The sequence below is a fragment of the Mustela nivalis genome, assembly GCF_964662115.1.
Source record: "Mustela nivalis genome assembly, chromosome: 9".
In the NCBI taxonomy this organism is placed as follows: domain Eukaryota; kingdom Metazoa; phylum Chordata; class Mammalia; order Carnivora; family Mustelidae; genus Mustela; species Mustela nivalis.
The window spans coordinates 112,338,921-112,356,432 of record NC_139028.1 but is presented as its reverse complement, the minus strand read 5'-3'; the positions used below and the strand labels follow the sequence as shown (position 1 = coordinate 112,356,432).

General features: G+C 53.2%; 1 protein-coding gene across 3 annotated transcripts; it reads right to left on the bottom strand.

Annotated features, from left to right (window-relative positions):
• Nucleotides 1-1,279: 1,279 nt before the first annotated feature.
• On the bottom strand, nt 1,280-15,002 carry STIP1 (stress induced phosphoprotein 1). Of its 3 annotated transcripts, none has more exons than XM_082748203.1 (15): nt 14,854-14,955; nt 13,255-13,329; nt 10,978-11,187; nt 10,401-10,542; nt 9,922-10,063; nt 8,871-9,039; nt 7,494-7,620; nt 7,302-7,404; nt 6,899-7,019; nt 5,562-5,658; nt 5,338-5,438; nt 2,730-2,745; nt 2,446-2,549; nt 2,139-2,311; nt 1,280-1,767 (listed from the first exon to the last, which is right to left on the bottom strand). In XM_082748203.1, exons 1-15 carry the CDS (start codon nt 14,860-14,862, stop codon nt 1,695-1,697), a joined length of 1,662 nt encoding a protein of 553 aa, XP_082604329.1. In that variant the 5' UTR covers nt 14,863-14,955; the 3' UTR covers nt 1,280-1,694. The 3 variants fall into 3 exon arrangements, with proteins under 3 accessions (XP_082604329.1, XP_082604328.1, XP_082604330.1); XM_082748202.1 differs by having other exon boundaries at nt 2,730-2,766; nt 5,314-5,438; nt 14,854-14,954; XM_082748204.1 differs by lacking the exon at nt 13,255-13,329 and having other exon boundaries at nt 2,730-2,766; nt 5,314-5,438; nt 14,854-15,002.
• Nucleotides 15,003-17,512: the final 2,510 nt, after the last annotated feature.

Sequence of the window (17,512 nt, the reverse complement as noted above, 5' to 3'; positions counted from 1 at the left end):
GGTTCCAGAGATTTCTCTAGCTGAAGACTGGGGCTGCATCTGTCGGGCAATGTTGACAGGATAAGTGAGGATTTGGACTGGGTTTAATGTTCTTCTGCCTCTCTTGGCGGTTCCTTGAGGGCTGTGATCATCCAGGCAGCAGCCCAAGGTCCCGCCAGGACCTGGGCCTGTCCTCAACAGCCTCACAGTCATTCTCGGGCCCTTCCAGTCACTGGCTGCCCTGGCCATGTCATCACTGACCTTTTTTGGGGACAGTGGGGCCAACAGACAGGGGCCCGGGGCAGACAGTATCCCCACCAGAGCATGTCAGGTACAGGACTTTGACCTCACCAGGGTTAAACTTCAGGCTGCCCGGTGGAGGCAGCCGGTGCAGGATGAACCAGGATTTGAGGACAGATGCAGAGGAGCCTCCTCTGAGCAAAGAGCTAAGAGTGAGAGCAGTGTTTTTTTTTAAAAAGATTTATTTGAGAGAGAGAACCTGTGTGCACAGAGGGAGAGAATCCTCAAACGGGTTCCCCGCTGAGCACAGAGCCCATCCAGGGCTTGATCCGAGGACCCTGTGATCATGACCTGAGCTGAAACCGAGTCAGACGACCCAATGACTGAGCCTCTCCCAGGCGCCTCCGGAGCAGGGAGTTCTTTAAAAACTAAGACTGTTGGGGCACCTGGGTGGCTCAGTGGGTTAAAGCCTCTGCCTTCAGCTTGGGTCATGATCCCAGGGTCCTGGGATCGAACCCCATGTCAGGTTCTCTGCTCAGCGGGGAGCCTGCTTCCCCCCACCCCCGCCTGCCTCTCTGCCTACTTGCGATCTCTGTCAAATAAATGAATAAAATCTTAAAAAATAATAATAATAGTAAAATAAAAACTAAGACTGGAGCCGCTGGCAGATCTGGTCTCTGGAGACAGAGGTCTGAAGACTCTACCAATGGGAAAGTTTGGTTCTGGGGTGGGACCCAGCGTTCCTGATCTAGCTGGTTTCTGGTTCTGAGAGCAGAGTGTGAAGCATGGACAGGGCGGGAAAGCACCTGAATGTGGACCTGGACCTCTGGAGCTGGCGCCACTCTGGGCAGGGAAGGCCCTAGGCTCCCTTTAAGCAGCTTGTTGGGCGACAGTGCCACCTAGTGACCGAGGCACGCTCAGACCCACAGACCCACCTCCCTGGAAAAGCAGCCAGGCAGCGGACACTCCCACCTCTCACACACTTCAGGCTCTAACCCCTGTGGGACAGGTACTTCAGGGTCACTTGGCAAAAAAAAAAAATCACAAGGACATGACAATGTATAACCACGCCCGACTGGCTTGTTTTATTGGAGAAGGGCACGTGGAGTTAACAATGTGACGACAGCTGGGACCCGAGGTCGGGGAAGAACAGCCTCCCCTCCCCACACAGGCCCACTGCCCCAAATAAAAAATAACCAACTATGGGAGAGCAGCTGAGACGGCGACGGAGGGCGGGGAAGGGAACAGGGAACCCAAGGGCAGCGGAAGAGACCATGCGTGTGCTGGGAGGGCCCAGAGGCAGCGGCGGTGCGAGTAACGCAAACACGAGTCTCTATCTTCCACGTAGGTCTATATAAATATATAGAGAGAAGCTGCTCACTCTCCCCTGCTCTCCCCTCTGCTCCGCGCTGCTTGCCGCGGTCCCAGCTCCTCTTTCCACAGGAGGGCGAAGGGAGGGGATGACGAGCGAGTCATCACCGAATTGCGATCAGACCCACGTCCATCAGCTTCTGGATCTTCTGTGCGATTACAGGATTCTTCAAGTGTCTGACGAACGAAAAGCGAAATCGTCAGAAACGAGACTTAACCTAAAAACGTCTTACTTGCTCTCGGAGACACCTGAATGCAAACCCCACGCAAGGCCCAATAGGAGGCGGCCGAATGGGAGGCCTGGCGAAGACCCCTCCGGGAAGGCCTTGGCCAGCCCGCAGGCAGCACCGTGCCAGGCCCGCTCCGCACAAACCCTCGGACACAGCTTGAAGCAGAGGCCGCTCTCCCAGCAAAGTGGGTCTTTCCGACGGAGCGCTCCGGTGATCATGGTGATCCGGCTGTGCGCAAGCCAGACACGGTAGCCCCCCACCAGCCTCGTGCCCCCTGCTGCTAGCCTTCCTGTCTTCGTCTTCCCCAGCCTCACTTACTCGCTGAGCGCCTGGGGGTCCTTCTGCATCTGCTCCAGGATGAGCCGCATGGCCGGGTCGCTCATGATCTGCTGCACCTCGGGGTCAGCCATGGCGCGTCGCTTCACGTCTTCGGGGCTGTCGTGGCGGTTGTACTGGGCCATCACACAGCGCTGGTAACCGTCCGCCGCCTCCTGCACCCCAGCAAAGCCAGAGAGGGGGGCGTTAGCACCGACCGGTTCACTGCTTCCACCAGGCCAGCTAACAGGGAGCGGAGAAGGGGGAGACGATAGGCCAGACAGGCCGAAGGAAGCAGGAGCGGCCCCACCTTACAGTTGGAGTCCAGATCTAAGGCCTTCTGGTAGACGTCCATGGCTTTCGTGTAGTCCTTCATGGCCTCCAGCGCGGCTGCCTTCCGGGTGTAGCCCTTGACTACAGAGAAGTGGGAAAAGTAGGGCGTCCTCAGAACGGGGCTCTGCAGGCTGCCACGTCCACCTTGCCCCAGGGAACCCCAGTCTCCATCAGGCCTGCGGATGCTAGCTCCCATCCCCCACCCCATCTCCATCTCCCCGCCGGGGTCATGGGCGGGGGCGGCAGTGGAAAAGCACTTACTGAAGGTCGGTTCCAGCTGGATACACTCCTCACAGTCCTGGAAGAGAGAGAAGAGGAGAAAGTGAGGCTTGCTCCTTCCTACGAGCTATCTGAAGGCAGAGGGATCCCTCGGAATGACCGGCGGCACACGCCGTCCAGACCCACGAGTTTGTCTCGCTTCCCGAGCTTCCGTTAACCCGGACACCCAGGCCCTTTCACAGAAGGTCCAGCAGAGGATGGAAAAGCAAATTAAGTGAAACCACGAGCATTGACAAATCCCGACTACGGACCACCCCAAGGAAGACAAGGAGCCCAGACTCTTCAAAAGGGTGACTTTATGCAAAATCCTACCAACAGTGGGAAACTTCTAGTCTGAGAGAGAGAGAAAATACACGTGGAACCAGATGAAATCCATGGGCCTTGATCACGACAGCTTAAATGTGCAGTTTTGGCCAAGTGGGGAAATCTGAAGGGGCCCTCAGCACCCAGCCTCCCGACCTTCGTCCCGCTATTATCAGGGGCTTTAAATGCCTCAGGACAAGAGCACTCTAGAGCGGAGGCGTGGAGCGCCCAACGTTTCCCATTCCCTTTCACAAACGGTCTGGCAAAGACTCGTCCACCACTCAAGGAGGTGGAGGACGCACAGGTGCTTGGGTATTTTTGTTTGAAGTGCCTTTGAAATGGAAAATTCTGGGGAAAAAACTGCCATACACTATCGTTTCACACCCAGGCCCACGTCCACCTTTTCTGGCATAAAGCTAGCCCAGAAATGGTCCGGTAGCTGGGGAAGCAGCGCTCTCCCTCACAGGTGGCCACCTGGCGAACCAACCTGGCTCTGATGTCGCCCTTATACCACAGCAGTGACATCTCTAAAAACCGGACAAGGGCCCAGAACATAGTGGCACCAATAACAAAAACTATCATGGACTCAGGTACTGGGGGTCTCCACACAAGTCACATTTTGTCACCTTACGGTAGTAAGGTGCTCTAGACTTGGGGCACCTGGGTCCTGGTCTCCAGCACATACAGCTTCCTGCTCCACGGGGCGTCTGCTTCTCCCTCTGCCCCTCCTGCCACACATGTTCTCTCCCCACCCCCCCCCCATATAAATAAAATCTAATTTATTCATATATTTGAGAGGTTGGAAGAGAATGCAACCAGGGAGAGTCAGGGGGAGAGGGAGAAGCAAATACCCCGCTGAACTGGGACCCTGACATGGGGCTCGATCCCAACACCTGGGGATCATGACCTGAGCTGAAGGCAGATGCTTAACCATCTGAGCCACCCGGGCACTCAAATATATAAGCAAGATCTTTAACCCAAAAAGGAAAAAAAAAAAAAAAGTGCTCCAAGCTTGGACATTTTAAAAATCACCTGGGGAACAGTTTAAAAATCACCAACAGGCCCTGGACAGCCCGTGTTCAAGAGAGTGGGGACAAACCCCCTTCACGGTGCGGACAGAACCATACCTGACCACGCTCGGTGTGACTGAGAACAGCACACAGGCTAACTGACCTCATCAAGAAGTCAGAGCAGATGATAAAACCACTGTGGGAAACAATACTGCGGTCTACCCAAAGAATATATAAATAAATATAATTAAAAAAAAAATCCAAACCTTGAACCACTCAGTGACACAGCACTTCACCCCCAAAGAACTGAAGCTGAGGCCCCAACAGGCACTGCACACCCCAGCCACGGCCACAGGACCCCAGTAGCCACAAGGGGGAAACGGCCACTGAAGCCGCCGACGGAGCAGAGGAGGGACAGGAGGGGGGCAGGTCCGTGCAACCGAACAGCTCTGAGCGCTCAGAAGGAAGACGACGCGGACCTCGGCTACCGCAGGAGCCCCGCAGACACAGTGCTCGTGGAAGGAGCCTGATACGAAAGCACACGCACTGGACGGTCCCACTCTCAGAAGGTCCCTACAGGAGTCAGCTTCACAGAGACAGCAGAACGGTGGCTGCTCTGTCCCGGGAGCCGGAGGAGAGGGAACGGGGAGTTAGTGCAGAAAGGCTGCGGTTCCAGTTTGGGAAGATGACGAGGTTCCGGAGGTGCACAGTGCGGAGGGCTGTGCGCGGTGCGAACATGCTGGGTACCACGGCCGCGCATGCTGAGCAGCTCAGGACAGAGAAGAGGGGGATCACGAAGGAAGAAGTAGCTAGCATCATAGAAGGTGGAAAAGGATCCAGTTTTCTTTCTCTTAAAGATTTTTTTTTGAGAGCGAGTGAGTGAAGGAGTGTACACACCCAGGGGAAGAGCGAGTGGGAAGGGCAGAGGGAGACGCAGACTCCACGCTGAGCAGGGAGCCCGCGTGGGGATCGTGACCTGAGTGAAGCCACAAGCTTATCTGATGGAGCCCCACAGGCTCCCCCTCAGGATCCATTTTTCCAAATGCTCCCAATCACTAATGTAGTTTGATGGGCCAGGACAGAGCACACTTCGATCCCACATTTTACAAACATCGCACATACCCCACCACCCTGACTCTAAGACCAAGGAAGAGCCTCCAGCGGGTGTTGGTGACAACGCGGGAAGCGGGAAGCCCGCACTTCTCACCCGCAGGCCAATCAGACGCGGCCACTCTGCGTCCCCACCTGCCCACCTTGAGCGCCAGCTGGAACTCCAGAAGTTTGGTGTAGCAGGCGGCTCGATTGCTGTACAATTTGGCATCTTTTGGGTTCCGTTTGATGGCTTCTGTATAATGCTTCATGGCCTGGGGATAGTCCCCTGAGTAAGAAACAAACTTGTTTAGAAAGCAAAAAGCAACCCCCCGCCCCCATCACACACACACCAGGGACTAGGGCGCACGGGCAGCCAGGGCACAGGGGACAGCCGCGCCGCGCGCCGCACCTGTCTGAAAACATTCGTTGCCTTTGTTCTTCTCCTCCAAGGCCAGGTCGGGGTTTATGTAAGCCAGCCGCTCCTGCTCCTTCAGAATTTTCTCCGCCTAAGAAACGATAACCCTTTGGATGATCATTTTAAGTCTCCCAAATATAAATACTGCACTAAAAAAGTCCTGACTTGTACTCTGATTTCCAGAAAGTACCATGGGCAACATTTTAGTTTTTGTTCAAAGAGCATGCAAGTCTTCTCTCGGGGCTGAGTTCGAGCCCCACACAGGGTGCGGACATTACTTAAAAAACGACACATTCTTCATTATCACTATGGAGTGCCTGGGTAGCTCACTGGGTTAAACATCCAATTGTTTTCGTTTTGGCTTAGACTGGGCGTGGAGCCTGAAGAGTCTCTCTACTCACCTCTAACCCTCCGTCAAAACAAAACAAAACAAAACAGAAAAACAGAAACAAAATAAAACAAAACCAACCCCATACAAAACACAACAAAAAAGACAAGCAAGATAATAAAAATATTCCACGTGTCCATAACAAAATTTTCTGACTATTCTTGGGGCGCCTGGGTGGCTCAGTTGGTTAAGTATCTGACTTTGTTCAAGACATGATCCCAGAGTTTGGGGACTGAGCCCCGCATGGGGCTGCTTCTCCCTCTTCCTCGGCCCCTTTTCCCATTCATGTGTGCAGAAGCACTTTCCCAAATAAATGACTTTTTTTTTTTTTTTTTTTTAAGATTTTTACTTACTTATTTGGGAGAGAGAGAGAGAGATCACAAGTAGGCAGAGACGCAGGCAGAGAGAGAGGAGGGGAAGCAGGCTCCCTGATGAGCAGAGCCCGATGCGGGGCTCAATCCCAGGACCCTGAGATCATGACCTGAGCCGAAGGCAGAGGCTTAACCCACTGAGTCAACCAGGCATCCCCCAAATAAATGATGCTTAAAAAAAAAACCAAAAACAAAAAAAAAAAACAACAAAAAAAAAACATTCTGACCAATCTTTTCGTGAATATAATCACCCCTCCCACCACACTTTATGACAATTGGCACAACACACACTTTGGTTGTGTAAGGTTAAAAAAAAAAAAAAAAAAAAAAAAGTTCGAATAAGAACCATAATACTCAGTGCACTGACCCTCAGCGGAAGGTCAAAATCTTGGCCAGTAAAAAAGTACAGCAAACAACCCGCGTTATTCCTTACTGCTGTCAAATGACAAGGATGTTCTATAAAACTCTAGACCAAAAAACGCTACTTCCAAAAACTTAAGGTTTGCTAATAAGCACCTGCAACTACAAGAAGTAATAATTTAAGAGAACATCCCTGTTCTTTCTGTACCTACCTGTTGGCATTTCTTGAGCACATCTGGGGTTCTGTGCTCTGCCAAAGACTTGTTATAGAAATGAATGGCATCCTTGTACTTTTCTTCTTTGAAGTAGGAGTTGCCAATTCGAGCGTAAGCTCTGACAAAAACAAGCAAGAGAAGAGTTTGCTAAGGGCAGAGCAGGGACAGGGTCAGCTCCTGAACGGCAAAGACAGCAGCAACTAGGAACAAGGCCCCCATCACTGCTAGGACACTACGCCCTCCAAACACCTTTTGTCTCGATGCCTGCGGCCTCCTCTCCAGGCCACTGTTAACAGAGCGGGTTGTGTGGCCAGCAACCCTCCTCCCCATGCAGGAACATCTAAGTCTCGGCCACCGACCCCTCCACACCACGTGAGGCACAGCCGAAGGGCGCGCGTACTTGGCAATCTGTCGGTAGTCTTCTCGGTTTTCGCGCCCCACTTCGATGGCCTTCTCACAAAGCTCCCGGCATTTACTGTAGTCGCCCTTCTCGAAGTACACAGCTGCCAGGCAGGACGGTTAAGGAAGAGTCAGTCCTGGTCTCTCCCCAGGACCACCGGACGACACACTTACCCCTTGGCCTCGGCCTCACCTGCTTGGTTGGTCATGTAAGTCATGTTGGTGGGGTCCAGGTCCTTGGCTCTGTCGTAGTGTTTCAGGGCTGTGTCAAAGTCTTTCTTCTTGTAGGCCTCATTCCCTAACTCCTTCTCTTTCAGCGCCTAGATGGAAGTGTGGAAGGAGTACTGAGCAAATCAAACCCAGATGGCAAAGAGAGCAAGAGCCTGGCACCTGTCCCCGATCCTGTACAGCACGTATGACAAACCAGTCTCCACATCTGCCGGCCTCTCCTCAACCAGCTATGGACCGAAAAGGGAAGGGCTAACTGCTGGAACAGAAAATTTAAAACTTTCATCTCCTGGGTGCCTGGGTGGCTCAGTGGGTTAAAGCCTCTGCCTTCGGCTCAGGTCATGATCCCAGGGTCCTGGGATCGAGCCCCACATCGGGCTCTCTGCTCTGTGGGGAGCCTGCTTCCTCCTCTCTTTCTCTGTCTGCCTCTCCGCCTACTTGTGATCTGTCAAATAAATAAATAAAATCTTTAAAAAAAAACCCTAAAAACAAAAAAACCTTTCATCTCCACTTCCTCCCCCCCTTTCCATCTACTCTCCTTGATGCTGTCAAAAAGCAGAGAGCTTCTCCAGGGGAGAGGAAACCCCTCCAGCCCGCACCAACCTCCAAGAGGACAGAAGTCCTGCACCCGGTTTTACTGCGAGAGGCTGCGCCTAATCAGTTCCTGCTGCGCAGTCACCTTGGGGTCTCAACTGTGAGGGGACTGTAGCAAAGGAGCGAGGAGGGGACAAGAAGGGGACGCCCAGGGGCAGGGGTCTTCAGGAAACAGCAGCAGAGGGTTAGGGAGAGGATGAGAAGGGGCTGCCCACCCAAGGGCACAGGTCTCCAGAGAAGAGCGCACTACCACCCGCATCACGGGCCCTTTTCCAGCTCTGAGACACCCTGAACAACGAACACGTACCCAACTGAAGGTGCTAAATCTGGAAACAATCTGCTGTTCCCATTTATAAGGAGGGAAATAAAATCGTGTAAGCACATGCCTCCCGCTCTGGGAGACTGTGTTGCTAATTGGACAACTTTCAACTACACGCCCATCCAACCAGAACACAGGAGCCTCAGTCAGATGCGTAGACATTCCTCTGGACCCCAGGGGGACAAGGGTCACACACGCAACTCCACCGGCCTGCCCTGACCAGCACCCGGGCCACTAGCCCAAGATCCACCATGCTTATGAGATCGCTTGGCAAGTCAACCTTTTAACACACTGACCGTTCTCCTAACGACGGCAACCAGATGCTCAAAAACCGTTACAGCCGCCCCAACCCACAGCGCTCCCGCTGACGGGGACTGCCAGCTGACTAGCCTGTTTAGGAATGTTGACAGTAAGGAGAAAAAACGAGACCTGCTTCTTGTTCTCTGGGAGATCTTCTTCCATCGGTTCTGGCTTAGTGTCCTTCTTGGGAGGAGGAGGTGGGGGAGGCGTTCCCACTTCCTCCTCCTCATCCATACTGCCCAGGTCCACTCCCAGCAGGACGCTGAGAGTGGTCATGATCCGGGGATCTTGCAGTTTCCTGGTATTGATTTAAAAAAAGGAAAAGAAAAGAAAAGAAAACCATAATCATTCTTCCCTGCAACTGATTTAAAACCCCCACTGACTGCTAAGCTTCAGATCACCGTATTCGAGCGTCTCCTCCACAGAAAAACTGCTAGGTTGTGCTCTGGCCACAAGCCACCCCTGGGGATACCCCACCCTCCAATAATCCGCTTAAGACGAGGTACGAGCCCTCAAACTTTTTTTTTTTTTAAGGTATTTTTTATTTAGAGAGAGAGAGGTCACACGTAGTCAGAGAGGCAGGCAGAGAGAGAGGAGGAAGCAGGCTCTCTGCTGAGCAGAGAGCCCGACGCGGGGCTCGATCCCAGCACCCTGAGATCATGACCCGAGTCGAAGGCAGAGGCTTAACCCACTGAGCCACCCAGGTGCCCTCAAATTTATTGCTTGGAGGCAGCAGATACACAGAGTACTGAACTACAGGTATACTCCATCTCATCTCAAGAGTCACAGACACCAGCGTGACTTAGGAAATAACAGCTTTTTACACCTGTCGCTCATCTCAACCAGCAGTTCCTGCTCCAGTGTGCCGAGAGACAGCATCTGGTGCGCACGGGAAGGACAGAGTTGGTACCAGATCAGAATTACAGTAAAACAGTGAAGGCGGACGGAGGCTCAGAAAAGAAAATTCCAAATTATTCTGATACATGTACCACTTGACCCTTTCCAGAAATAAAAAACCAACCAACGAATACCCACCGTTTATTAGAGAAGAAACAACGACAGAAACCCTGCTGTCTGAAGGAGGGGCTCCCACCCGCTCCATGCCCTGCCATAACATTCCAGGGACAAAGCACAATGTTTACGTCCATTTCCAGAGGCAAACCGCGCTGCCTTGACTTACGTGCCCAGGTCGGACGGCTTATTTCGTAGCTGCTCTATCAGCTCCCTGTAGGTGGGATCAGCGAGCAGCGTCCTGGTCCTGGGATCATTCTCCAACTTCTGGTACAGATTAGGCATGTTGAAAGGGTTCATGAACTTCCGCTCTGTTCCAAACAAAGGAAAGCACGTTATAGAAATCGGTTTGAGCCACGACGCCCCTGTAGCCTCTGAGCCTGATACGTACGTGGGGAACCTCAAAGTTAACCCTGTTAAAAAAGAAAAAGAAGGGCGCCTGGGTGACTCAGAGGGTTAAGCCTTTGCCTTTGGCTCAGGTCATGATCCCAGGGTCCTGGGATCGAGCCCCGCATTGGGCTCTCTGCTCAGCGGGGAGCCTGCTTCCTTCTCTCTCTGCCTGCCTCTCTGCCTACTTGTGATCTCTATCAAATAAATAAATAAAATCTTAAAAAAAAGAAAAAGACCCAGCAGTGCACTGGCGCCTACCTGCCAGCCGGGCCTCCATGTTCTGTAAGCCCTCTCTGAGCTGAGCATTATTTGGTTCATGTTTTAAACCCTCTTCGTAGGTTCGCTTGGCTTCTTCAAATCGGTTTAAGAACTCAAGAGCTGCTGCTTTCCGCGAATAGCCCTTAAAAAAAAAAGACACAAAACAAAATAAAGGCCACCTAGGGACAAATCCAGTAGATGAACTCCGAAGAACGTGCTCTACATTTCACAAGACAAACAGGCGTCCACGCCACGGCTGAAGAACAGCAGCAGCAGCAGCACGCGCCGCCGAGACTGAGAACGAGGACTCCAGCTACAGAGCAAAGACGCCCCCTCCCCACCGCCGCTTCTCTCAGGACCCTGGCCGGTGCTCGCTTGTCTCAGCAGCACTCGCGCTAAGGCCCGTCTCAACAACAGACTCGATCTCCGACTTGGCAGCCTGTGCCGTCAGCATGAGGCCCCCGCGCAGACGGGGAGGACGCCGCCATCCGTCTGCAGCGACACACAACGGGCCAGGTCAGGAGGGCCCCGTGTGTAGACCCAGCGCACCGGAGAGCCCAGCGCACCCACAGCTTACCTTGGCCCAGTCAGGCTTCAAGTCCACGGTCTTGCAGCCATCCTCATAGGCCTTCTGGTAGTCGCCCTTCTTGGCGTAGGCCGCTGAGCGGTTGCTGTAGAGCACGTGGTTCTTGGGGTCTAACTTAATGGCCTCCGAGTAGCACTGGAGCGCGTCTTCGATGTTGCCCGCACTCAGGGCCTTATTGCCCTTCTCCTTCAGCTCATTTACCTGAGGGGGAAGAACAGCCAGTGTAGTTTTTCTCTCCTTTAACACACTTGCTTGGTCCCAATTTTCTAAGTGAGTTCTACCTGTCTTCAGTTATCACGACAAAAGAGTTACTTTACACACCGAAAGAAAGAACCCATTAATGAATTCATTTACCATCTCCCACACCTTTTGGAACCAACCAGAAAACAGTAAGTAGCCAGGAAAAAAAGCCTGACTCTGCTCTCCACTAGCTCCAGTGTGAACTGGAATTCCAGCCACTCTCCCCAAATCTCTACTTAGGGCTGATGAAGAACATACTCACGAGGTCCTTTCATGGGAAAACAAATTCATTTGCTTACACTGCCAAGAAGCCCAAATGATAAACCAAAACACAGGAGCCACACTGCTCCTCACAGAAGGATTCACGAAGGAATAGAAGGGAGTGTGTCCGGACACATGCTCCCAACCTACAGGCTTCCCGCCCGCTTCTCTGGGAGCACCAAGACGCTCACCCACCATCATGGAAGACTCTATTTCCATTCTCACCGCAGGGCAGAGCACTGCTCTGCTCCTTAGTGAGTAAACAGCTAGACCCTCAAATCGGTTTTTGCCCTGTTCAAATGTTATACAAAGTATGCAAGAAAATGAAACACTACTAGCAGTTTTATCTCTCATCCTTTCAAATATTCAAAACATGGTCTTAAATTAGAGGGCTTCTCCTAAGGAAGGATGCCCTACAGGAGTGAAAGGGCCACATCTCAAATGCAAACACATTTGGTGAGATCAAGCATGCATTCTAGTTACTAATCATTCTCTATCATCCAGCTATGACCCAATACATACAGATGCAAGCGATTCTGGAACCCTGAGGCACACCTACCAGGAATGTTCCACCCATTAACCAGAGAGGTTAGATGACCTTGAGAAAAAAATGTCAGAAAAAGACCGCCAGGGGTGCCTGGGTGGCTCAGTGAGTTAAGCCTCGGCCTTCAGCTCAGATCCTGGGATGAGTATCACATCTGGCTCTCTGCTCCGCAGGGAGCCTGTTTCCCCCTCTCTCTCTGCCTGCCTGTCTGCCTACTTGTGATCTCTGTCCAATAAATAAAATCTCCAAAAAATTTTTTTACAATTTTAAAAATGGAAAAAATAAAGGAAAATACCGCCAAATCTAGCAAAGGATAAAAATCTTAGAACCCAGGGGGCGCCTGGGTGACTCAGTGGGTTAAGCCTCCGCTTTTGGCTTTTTTCTGCTTTTCTGTCATGATCTCAGGGGTCCTGGGATGGAGCCCCGCATCAAGTTCCCTGCTCAGCAGGGAGCCTGCTTCTCCCTCTCTCTCTGCCTGCTGCTCTGCCTACTTGTGATATCTTTCTCTGCCAAATAAATAAATAAAATCTTAAAAAAAAAAAAATCTTAGAACCCAGGAAGGACACCACAAAGTAAAAAGTTAAAACTCCGCTAGCATCGTGATGCAGCTGAGAACAGCTCCATGAAATCCTTGCCTACCCTACAAAACATCATTTGCTAAACTGAGTGCTGACCCACAGTAGGTATGGAAATCAAGTCTGTAGGTCATGACCAGCACTTAAAGGTAGAATAGAAAATACCAGCCCAGGGGCGCCTGGGTGGCTTAGTGGATTAAAGCCTCTGCCTTGAGCTCAGGTCATGATCTCGGGGTCCTGGGATAGAGCCCCACATCGGGCTCTCTGCTCAGCGGGGAGCCTGCTTCTCCCTTTCTGCCTACTTGTGATCTCTGTCAGATAAATAAAATCTTAAAAAAAAGGGGGGGGGGGATACCAGCCCAGAATGCACATAATAGCAAGCACTACTTTTTTTTTTTTTTTTTTTAAGATTTTATTTATTGACAGAAAGAGACAGCAAGAGCAGAAACACAAGCATGGGGTGTCGGAGAGAGAGAAGCAGGCTTCCTTCAGAACAGGGAGCTTAAGGTGGGGCTCCATCTCAAGACCCTGGGATCATGACCTAAGCCAAAAGCAGACAGTTAACAACTGAGCCACCCAGGCGCTATTTTGTTAAATATGTTACACAGCTGTATCTCTGCACTGGGTCTAAGATAAAAAGTACTTTACCTTGGGATTTATTTGAAAAGTACTAAGAAGAAATCGTGGACACTCCAATCTGTCCAACTTCAGTACTTTTGAAAACTGGAATACAGATGACCCAATTGCAGATGAAAAGCAAAGGCAGAGGAATCACATGGTGAATGAGTTCTGGAGTAGGTTTGGACACACCCGGAGTTAAAATGCAAGTCGCTGGTGGTGGCAAACGTCGCAGCCCTGAGTTTAGTCATTCATTCACAGTGTACCTGCACATCTGCTCCATCTACAATGGGCACCTCAACTTTAAAAGGTTTTTTTTTTTTTTCCTATTTTGATAAATGGAGAAGCAAACCCCTTTCTGAAGGCCCAAGAACTGTGTTTCTCACTTTAGGAGTCTTTTTTTCTTGTCTCTACCGTAGCCTATTTAATCCCAGCTGCAATTTAATTATCCAGAGTGAACAGAAAATTTATTCATCCCTCCATTTCCACTGTTTTACTAAAGAGGCTCTAGATTTGATCAAAGCACCAATGGCTATACCTGAAGAAAGCCAACACTTAGGCTTTGCAGATACACTGAAAAGAAGGGGCCGATTTTCTCCCCCCTGCTGAACCGCTACACTTCAATGACAGTGTCCGACTGCGGAAAAAATCTCTCCGGGCCGTTCACAATCTCCAGGCCGCCGAGGATATAGAGAAGCGGCGGAAAGCAACCAGCAGCAGCTACAAACTCGGTCCCTAAAAACGCTGAGCCGAGACAAATAACTCACTTCTTGCTGCTTATCTACATAGCCTAGATCCTCTACAGCGACCGATTCCTCCTTGTGTAATCAGAAGCCAACCTTCCAGAAATATCAGTCTTCAGTTACTCTCCAATCACATACACACAAAACCGAAAAGAAAGGAGGGAGGGGCGGTACACACATCTGTAAAACCCTGGTAGAGATGGAAGCCGCTCCAAGGACTTTGGCGGCACCATCCCTTTCCTGCATCAGGCAGAGAGGCCGGCCCGCCGCTCACCAAACCTTCACTCTCCGCTCTTCCACCCCGGCCCTTCCAGATGGAGAAGAGTAGGATCTCCCCCAGCTGGTCACTTCCAGCGTATTCCCGTCCCCGCATTCCTTCTCAAGTTAACTGTGTCCAAGTCCCGGTGGCTTCTCCGTCGGCAGTGCCCGCTCTCCCAGCCAGCGAGTACCCCGGTGGGGACGCGGTGCCCCTGACGCCTCTCCCGAGGCGTCTCGCCCACCTCCATCCCTCCCAGCGCCCCCAGCATGTCCCCCCCGCCCCCTCCGCTGAGCCGAGAGCCACCTCCCGGGAGGCCTCCGGGCCCAGCCACGGCCTCTCTTCCCGCCGCAGGCCGGACTTAGGCCGAACTGTCGCCGGCCCGCCGGCCCTCCGCGCAGAGCCGGCAGGCGCTGAGTGGACCCGGCGCTGCCCGCGGCCCGCCTCGCTACACTGCTCACCTCCCGCCCGGTGGGCCGCGGCCCTCACGCCCTCGCCGCGGCCGCTGCTCGGCCGACCCCAGACCGCCGCCCCGACCGGCGCCCGCCCCGCCCCGCTCCTCCACCCGCGGCCCGGCCTCAGCCGGTGTCCGAGGAGCCCCGGGGCCTTGGGCCGCCCCTCCCCCTTCACCTGCTCCATAGCCCGGCCCGGAACCCCGTTGAATCGACTCCGTCCGCTCCGCGTTCCCAACCGCACGCGCCGCCTTCTGGAACCTACTAGAAGCTGCCGGGACCCCCGGATCCCGCCTCTTCCTCGTCTGCTCACTGGTTACGCTCCCCGAGGGGGCTTTCTCTGCTTCCCTACTATTGGCTTGAAGTCTAGCCCATCATCTTTGCTTCTCTGTCATTGGACAGTTGAGAGTAATCCCTCAGCCCTGCCTCCCCCGCGCCTCCGGATTGGACTCTTCCCGGAAGGCACCGCCCACCCCAGGTTCCACGATTGGAGGGAGGGGCGAGCTTCTGCGACAGGGATTGGCCGCTTGGTCCGTCAATCGTGGCTGCTCTGGCCGCGCCCATTGGTCCCGTTCTTTCTGGAAATTTCCACCTCTCCCATTGGGCTGACGGACTCCGTGACCGCACCACCCTCAGATTAAAAAAAGATGCCGATTGGGCGGAGAATCACTGCCACTTTTCGCTGATAGGTTTAAGCGGCAGCTCGTCTAACGGCAGTGGAAGGGGTTTCGTCTCTGCAGTGGTTTATGGGAGTTCACGGCCAGAGTCGCTCTCTGCCGCGGTGGCCGCGGTGGCCGTCGGTGCCCCGGTCTACGGGCCGCTTCCTGCCTCCGTGGGCCGCGAGTCCTGCCCTGACGACTCGCTCCTCGGCGGCGGCGCAGAGCCGCTCGGGGGGTCCCAGCACGTGGGGGTGACGTCTGGGTGGACCTCGGGGGAGCGCCCTGCCCGGGACGGCCCCAGAGCCCGCTTTCAGGCGCCGCGTAGCCAGGAAGAGCGAAGGAGCTGGGGTTTGGGTGGGACAGCTCGGCTTCTCTCCCCGGGTCCCTTCGGTGGGGACGCATCCCTCAAGTTCTGTGTGACCCGCTCGTGTCACGGGTTTTGGTCGTTTAGGGCCGTGGGAGGTGTCCCTTCGTGCAAGTCGCGTCTTTAGCGCTCGGTGAGCGGGAGCTGCCGCCCTTATTCGGAGGTGCAGGGGGACGGGGTCAAAGACGAGTGAGGTGCTTGCCCACCTGCTGGCGGCGGTGGCGGCGGCGGCCTGGGAGGGCCCCGCACGTGCGATAGCGCCCGGGGATGCGGAAGGGCTGAGGGCTTGGAAGAGGGAGGCTGCTTTTGCTCCTGGACCAGTGGGTGCTTCATGGAACAAAGAAGCCGCATGCCAGGTCTGGAGAGGGTTTGGATGAGGGTCTTGGGGCGTGCTGTCCTTGCCGTCCTCCCATCTGGGTCGTGCCGTCCCTGCCCAGGGTTTTAAGTGCCCACTCCTTGGCAGTCTCCACAGCTTCCTCTTGTAGCCGCGCTGTCCCTGATCCTTTCTCAACACTGCCACCAGAGCTACTGCACGTCCACATCCCTTGCTTAAAGTTCTGGGAGGCTTTAGATTGGGGCTCAGGGCCCGTCTCCTCTGGCAGTCCCACTTAATATGGCCTTTCTCCCTGTCCTCCGTCTTCAGCACCGAATTCTAGCCCGCTGACCTCTCTGTTCATTAAACTAGGTGGGCGCCTTCCCTTTGGGCCTGCCTACAAATTGGTCCCTCTGCTGGCGTCCGCCTTCCACCAATTCTGCCAGGTTAATTCGGTCTTTGCAGGCTAAGATGAGCAGTCAGGGTTCCTTAACAGTCTCGGTCCAACAAGGACACTAAGTTGTGCCTGTTACTTGCTTTTACTGCACTGTGGGCTATGTGTGTGTCCAGTCGCAAAATAAACCAGCAACTTGGATGTCATTCCCACCTTTTGTTAGGACACAGGGGCCTCGTGTCTGTTTTCCTTTGTCAGTGCCTTCCAGGAGCCTTGCACAGCGTCTGGCACATAGTAGGTATTCATTAATCCATAGAGTATAACCGAATATGTCATGCGATTGTGGGCTTTGGAGAAAGTGCAGTGAACAAACCTGACAGAAGTCAATTGGTGCTCATTCTAGTGACAGACACGCCAAAAAAAGCTTATAGCATATTATATCTGCCTAAGTGCAGTGGGGAAAAATGAAGCAGAGAAAGGATTAAGGAGTCTTGGACGAGGGGGATGGTGTTGCATTTTTAATAAGCTGGCTTGGGCAAATCTCAGTGAGAAGCTAAGATCTGAGCAAAGACCCGAGGAAGGAGGGGAGTGAGATGAATGGAAAATAATGGGGAAGAACCATGAACCTGGAACAACACATGCAAAGGTCCTGGGGTGGGAGCAGCATTGGGGTGCCCAGGATAGTGGGAGCAGGGAGGGAGTGGGAGAGTGGGGCCAAGAGAAAGCAGGGGCGGGTTCAGAGCTGGGCCAGGTCCTTGGGCTGAGAGGCCATTGTGTTCATGCCAACACGATTTGAACAGAAAAGGGACATGATCTGACATAGTTTTATTAGGACTCCTCTGGCCGCAGTGTAGGTGACCTCTCAGGACACTGTTGCCATGCTCCAGGAGAGTGGTAACAATGCTGTGGGCCAGAGTGGAACCGGAGGAGGGGTGAGAACAGTTGGGTTCCAACTTTTGGAGAAGCCAACAGGATCTATTGATGGGTTGAACTCAAGAAGGAAGGAAGGTGATACCCAGGCTTTTGGCATCTTACTGGTCTGCTGAATTCAGCCTGCTGACAAAACCTTTCATTTCTCTTTGGCTCTGTCTCCAGACCACCACGCTC